Source organism: Myiozetetes cayanensis, unplaced genomic scaffold (genome assembly GCF_022539395.1).
Source record: "Myiozetetes cayanensis isolate MyiCay16 unplaced genomic scaffold, myiCay2020 scf5-8, whole genome shotgun sequence".
In the NCBI taxonomy this organism is placed as follows: domain Eukaryota; kingdom Metazoa; phylum Chordata; class Aves; order Passeriformes; family Tyrannidae; genus Myiozetetes; species Myiozetetes cayanensis.
The window spans coordinates 26,164,263-26,170,262 of NW_026087742.1; the positions used below are offsets into that span (position 1 = coordinate 26,164,263).

The following is a 6,000-nucleotide window of genomic DNA, read 5'->3' on the forward strand; positions in this document are numbered from 1 at the left end:
GCTCTCTCCTGTGCAGCTACAACAGTGGTCAAAATCCACTAGAGACAAGGCATTAAGCAAGGCAGATTACGAGAAGTCTCTCCACTATTGGAAGGTCTAATAAATCTGTGTGGAAATCTGAGCTCTCACAAACCCAGTGAAAACCCAAGAAATGTATATTCTCACTACATACTAACTTGCCTTCAGCTCTGAAAATGACACAAAAGCTAATGACTTCATTCTGGCATAAAAAACTATTCCATCGCTTTATCTGAAAGATAAGTTGGTTTCCCTAGAGGATCAAACAGAAATTATTTAGTGATTAGAGTAAAAACAAATGACTGATTAGGAAAGACTTCCATTTTAACCTGAATAGGAGACACTAGAGGTTTAATCCAAAGACTAGAACATGTTGATTTCAGAATAACCCAGGTAAGTAAATAACTTTTAGTATCTAGGCTCAATAACAATAGTTAGAAATGTTAACATTCAGAAAAACAGGAAATTTAAAAAAAAAAGGCAACAATTTCTACATATGAATTCAGATAGAGGATATCTGTACTTGGAAAGCATTTCTCAAATCACTTGGATCTTTCCTAAAGGTCCTGTAGATTCCAGTATGCTGCACCACCCCATACTGGACACCAGGAATCATCATGGGTCTTTGCTGTCTAACAGGTATTTGCATTTCCAGCTTTTTTAACTCAGTCAAAAGCACTTTGCTACTTCCAACCTTCATGCTCTCTGGAAGAAAGAGATGCAACACAGGGGACTGTCACAATCATAAATTCAGGGCAAGCACTTAAAAATCTGCCTGTTCATCCATCAATTTCAGTATACAACTGTCTGGACAGACATTGTGAAGTTGACCTGCTGCAGTAACCTCTGTGTGTGTGCAGCTTGTTACATTCACCTGGGGACTCATTTCATTAATGGTTAACAAAGTGACCCCTATGTGACAGCAACAAATTCAAGATGGAAACATGGATACTTTTAAATTGTTTGCATCTCATTCATAACAGATCTGAATGATACTAAAAACTGAGCTCTCCCACAGTAGTTTTAACTACAATCTTTGAAATCCCTAAGGATTAGGGTCTGGTAATTTCAGTTACTTCCGTTCTCTGGAGCCCATATGGTAACTATAGCTAAAAATTTTGAAGATTTAATTTGCAATCTGGGAAAAAGCATTTTAATGGTCTTCTCCAAAACAACCCTTCAATTTTTATCTGCCTTTTTCACAGCCATCTTTGTTAAAAAATATGAAACATGACCAGTCATTAACATGACTAGCACAGTAACAATGGAGTGATCAGGTGGCCTGAATACCGACAGAACAATACTTCTTCAAAAAAAGTAAATCAAATTTCATCAGACCCAAACAATCTGAAGATCTCAAAGTACTCACAATACTGGCCAGAATCACTGAGGTTCATAGAGGCCAAGTAAAGTATCAGAAGCCCAAAAAAGGAAAAATGTCACTCCTGTCTTCAAAAATACAGGAAAAGAGGAGCAGTCTGGGAGGTAGTCTGCTTAGCATCAATACTCAGCGAATAAACCCCTTTTTTTGCAATTCCCTAGAAGATAACTTAAAGAAAACAACAGCAAATGTGGATTTGTTAGGAGCAAAGCGCACCACATTAGTCTAACTTTGGCCTTGAGACCCATTAGGCTGCCACAGTAGGGTAAGATGCCCTAAAGGTCTCAGGATTTTAGTACCACGCTTGATCACGAGTTGTAAAGCAAGCTAGAGAAACTACACAGAGGGATCCATATTGTGATATTTTTTAAAGATATTAACTCAGGCAAAGAAACAGATACATTCCTAAATGAACTGCTGTGATTACCAACATGTTGGCTAAGATTCCTTGGATTTCAAGGTTGTGTACTTGCAGCAGTACCTGACTAAATGTTCACCAGAGATGTTTTCTGTGCAACACTCACCAAAAGGTAGAAAAAACATTCTTGGAACTGTGGACTCAAACCAATTTTCTCTTTGTATGACCCAAACAGTGCCTGCTAGAGTCAGTGTGATGAGTTTCATTAGGGCAAATCCAACTTTTCAGTGCCAGAAAAAAAGAAATAACCAAATACTAGCACCAAAGAGGAAAGGATTTCGTGTTAAAAAATACCAACCCTTGCGGCTGGAAGATGCAATTCTGTACCACTTGAAGCTAAAAGAGAATCCACTTTCTGATGCAGCACTCCCGTGAAAGTTGACAAGAGATGAAGGTTGTAGAACATCAAAACATGCAGCTTAGCAATAACAATACAGCCACTGCAACAGATCATGTCTGAATGTGAGGGAAGGCTTTCCTATCAAAGAGGAAAGACCAGGGTAGGACAAAAGGTAGCGAAATGAGAATTCTTGTTCTCTTTAAAAGATACTCTCAGGAAGAAAAGCATACAGGTACTAGAGTATTCTTGCAGTAACTGTAATAGTGATAACTACTTTGATATTAGAAAAGAAAAATGATGCCAAAGACTCCTGCATTCTTGAAGGCAAATAACATCTAAAAGTAGGCCTCTAGCTGGGAGTCTGGAAAGCCATTTAGTGATCCATGAGACTCTATAATCAAAAGCAAGAACTTGCCATTCTTCTACTTCATGTTTGCTGACAGGACTAAACCTAATCCATGTTCTGTCAGGATATACAACAACAACTGACTGACTGACCTTAAGAGTAAATTTTCCTACTGTCAGCTTATGCCTTTGTTGGTTTTCTCATAATTTTATCAGTAATTCCCTGAAATACCTGTTAGTTGCCATTTTTAAGAATGTCTTATCAAAAAATCAGACTTGCTGAAATTACTTTCTATAACCCTGGCTTAGAGACCACTGAAGAACAGTAAATCAGGGAATTTGAAAATAAACTCTTAAAAGTCAAGACATCCCAAATGTAATTAATCTCTCCAACAAAATGTTACTTTCTTCTTAACCACATATATTATGCCTACAAATTCTAGCTGTGTTCCAGAAAATGTACAACAAAAATCATAGAGCAACTTTTCCACACCATGATAAATCCAGCATAATAATGAATGTGCACTGCAGTAAAACAAAGCTGAAACCACATAAATGATAGCTCCTAGCAACTGTGACTGCATTATCAAATCCTTAAACATCAAAACTATCAGGGTGCCAGTACTTGGCCAGCACTCGCCTACTGTGCAAGTTTGAAGGCAAACACTTTTCCAGCTTGAAATTTGAACGTTCCTCATTAGCACACAGAAAATACATGATCTGTTCCAAGCTGTCTGCCATAATAGTTGAACTACTCTGGAGTCCAATCTGGAAACAGGAACAGCATAAATAAGGAAGTTTTTTTCCTTTGATTCTTTCGAAGATGCACTGAAGAACCACCTCAGTTCCAGTGCAGTTCTCTCCATAGAGACGTAAGAGGGCACTTAAAGTGAGAGAGAAAACTGACAGAATCCCACAACATATTGGACTTGCAAGTTTAAAATCGGAGGAGCAACTTAAATTACTACTGTTACTAGAGGGTGGGTGATATGAAGCTACATAACCAAGACTAAGTTGGGGCTTCTTGTTTTTTTAAATGAAAACATTTAAAGAACAACAGGAAGGAAGCACATTCTCAGACCTATCATATCTAAACAGTAATCAGGTGATAAAGCACCTATACCTCGACCTGACAGGTAACTCAGAGGTGGCAAAGCAGCGCACGTCAGAGTGAATATCAAGATATAACAGAACCATATTTACTCAGAGCAGAGTTCTCTATTATGCAAGATAAACCAGAATCCTTTGGCAGAGGGATGAAAACAGAGGAGGGCATCTGATAGGATATCGAATGGATCAGAAAGAGAAACCATGAGCATCTGAAAAGATAAGCATATACAAGTCCCTTCAGTATTTTTCAAGGAACTTTGAGTTCTAAAAATAATGAGTGGTTTGAGGCATCTTTGCAAGAACTATTCAAATAGTAAGTGTTAGAAACCTAGGAAGATTTAGGTACATGTAAGTGAAATGAAATCAAAGTACCTCCAGAAATGCAGACACCCAACAAGCTTATTGAGTATGCCAGGTCAAGATTCTTTATAACTTCTATATGGTTAAACTTCAACATAGTCTTATACATAAATAAATTCTGAAACGAAAACTATAAGCAGAAACACTACCTCTGCCTCACACTAACAACTAGTAGGAAGCACGCAGTTACTATGTAAAATATCAGTTATGGAAGTTTTATAACAGGTTCTCCCTCTTTTGCTTTCACTCTGCCTCGATAGAAAGGGCAGAATCAAGGCCATCTGCATGGTATTTATTATGTTTTAATGAGTAACTGAAATATGCCTTGATTTTTTAATCTTAATTTGAAAAATACTAATTCAGAAATAGTCTTGCAACTTGTAGTTTACCCAGGTTCATCATTATATACACCAACTTTTTGTGTATTAGTGTGTATTGATGTGCTCAGAATACCAACTCAACGGCTGAGAGTAACAGAATCCAGTTGCTGCAGAGGTCACAGACAGCGTGGATAACATCTAGAAACTGAAAGATGCCTTTGATCTTTTACTTATCCTATTTCTTCTCACAAGCAACATGAGACGCATCTACCCCGACAACCATTCTAGATAAAATTATAGAAACATAGCATACCATTCAGGATTTAGATGATATAAGAACATGAGTAAGATTTTCATGGAAAAGCCAATTGCCCAGCTAATGGAAACAAACATTCACTAAAATGATGCAACATTAGTGTTATCAAATTATTTTAATTCATCATTCTTCCACCCATTTTAAAAACAAGGCTGTAAGCTACATGAAAAATTTAGATTTGTAAGGCAAACCATTCATAGACATAAAAAATTTATGAAGGAGGCTGCCTACAAACATGTGGTCACTGAATATATATACCTGACTTGGCTGATTACTGAGGGTTATCTTTGCAAACACAATCAATGCAATCAGTTGCTCCTTTATTTCAGTTTTGTAATAGAATGGGAGGGAGGGAGGAAGTGAAGGCTCCTTATGGTTACACTGAAAATCCCAAATATGTTAAGGAAATGTAACCACTATACACTGAAGATGTGTAAGTCCCAAGGCGGGGGGTCGACATACATCCATTCAGACACCTGTGCAGTTTTGGGTTTTTTTCCTGCTGGAGAAGACAAGAGTTCTTAGTCCGCAGGTGCGTTTAATATCGGGAGGTGATACTCTAGAGAAGAAGCAAAGGCCAACGCTGAAATCGCGGTACCTCAGCCCTTGGACCACCACTGGGACAGCGGCACTTGCTGGCTCAGCCCTCCCCCTGTCCCGCACCCCGAGTGCCCCGAGCAGCAAAGGCCCCTGTGGCTGGGAAGAGCCAGGAAAAGCGGCTGGGAAGAGCCAGGGAAAGCGGCTGGGAAGGGGGAACCACGGGAAGAACAGGGCAGGCAGCGCGCGGCCGGCCCAGCCCCGCCCCGCGCATGCGCGGGGCCGCTCGCCGCACGGGGGCGGGATGTCGGCTGGGCCGGCCGCGCCTCAGCCGCGGCGCTCATCCCACGCCGCGGAGACCGGGAAGGCACGGGGGACGCGCCCCAGGCCGGTTACCTGGCCGAGGGTCCCGCGGTGCAGGGCCCGGATCAGGCCACTCGGTGTCGCCATGGCAAAGGCGGGGAGGAAGGGGCGGGGTGAAGGGAAGCAGGGCGGGAGCACGGCGGGATCAGCGCATGTCCCGCAGCGCGGAGGGCGCAGGCGCGGTCACCGGGAAGGGGCGGTGCTGGCCCCGCACGGTCCTGTGCGGGGATGCTGCGGCCCGCCGGGCACTCCGGGCGGGCTCGTGGTGCCGGGACATCGCTTTCTGCTTTCTCACGGGTCTTGTCACATCTGCAGGCTGCCCTTGAAACGGGCCCCTCTCAGCAGTGTGTCCCCCTCGCGAGGGCTCCCTGCTCCCCTCAGCTCGCCTGGCCGTGCCCACTGCAGCTTTTCCACGGAGAGATCCGCAGCCTGCCCGTCTTACCCGTCAAACTAGCTAAAGTCAGCCCCCACAGAAAACCCCGAAAAGATGCT

General features: G+C 42.1%; 1 protein-coding gene across 3 annotated transcripts in view; it reads right to left on the bottom strand.

Moving 5' to 3' along the window:
• The window catches only part of WARS2 (tryptophanyl tRNA synthetase 2, mitochondrial), a 45,999-nt gene extending 40,351 nt beyond the window's left edge, over positions 1-5,648 (bottom strand). For 2 of the 3 annotated variants that reach the window (XM_050333574.1, XM_050333572.1), the window contains exon 1: positions 5,542-5,633. In XM_050333574.1, the coding sequence (XP_050189531.1) occupies positions 5,542-5,595 (54 nt within the window). In that variant the 5' untranslated portion in view covers positions 5,596-5,633. Of the gene's footprint in view, positions 1-5,541 lie in introns of all 3 variants that reach the window. The other variant, XM_050333571.1, reaches the window with a different exon arrangement.
• Positions 5,649-6,000: the final 352 nt, after the last annotated feature.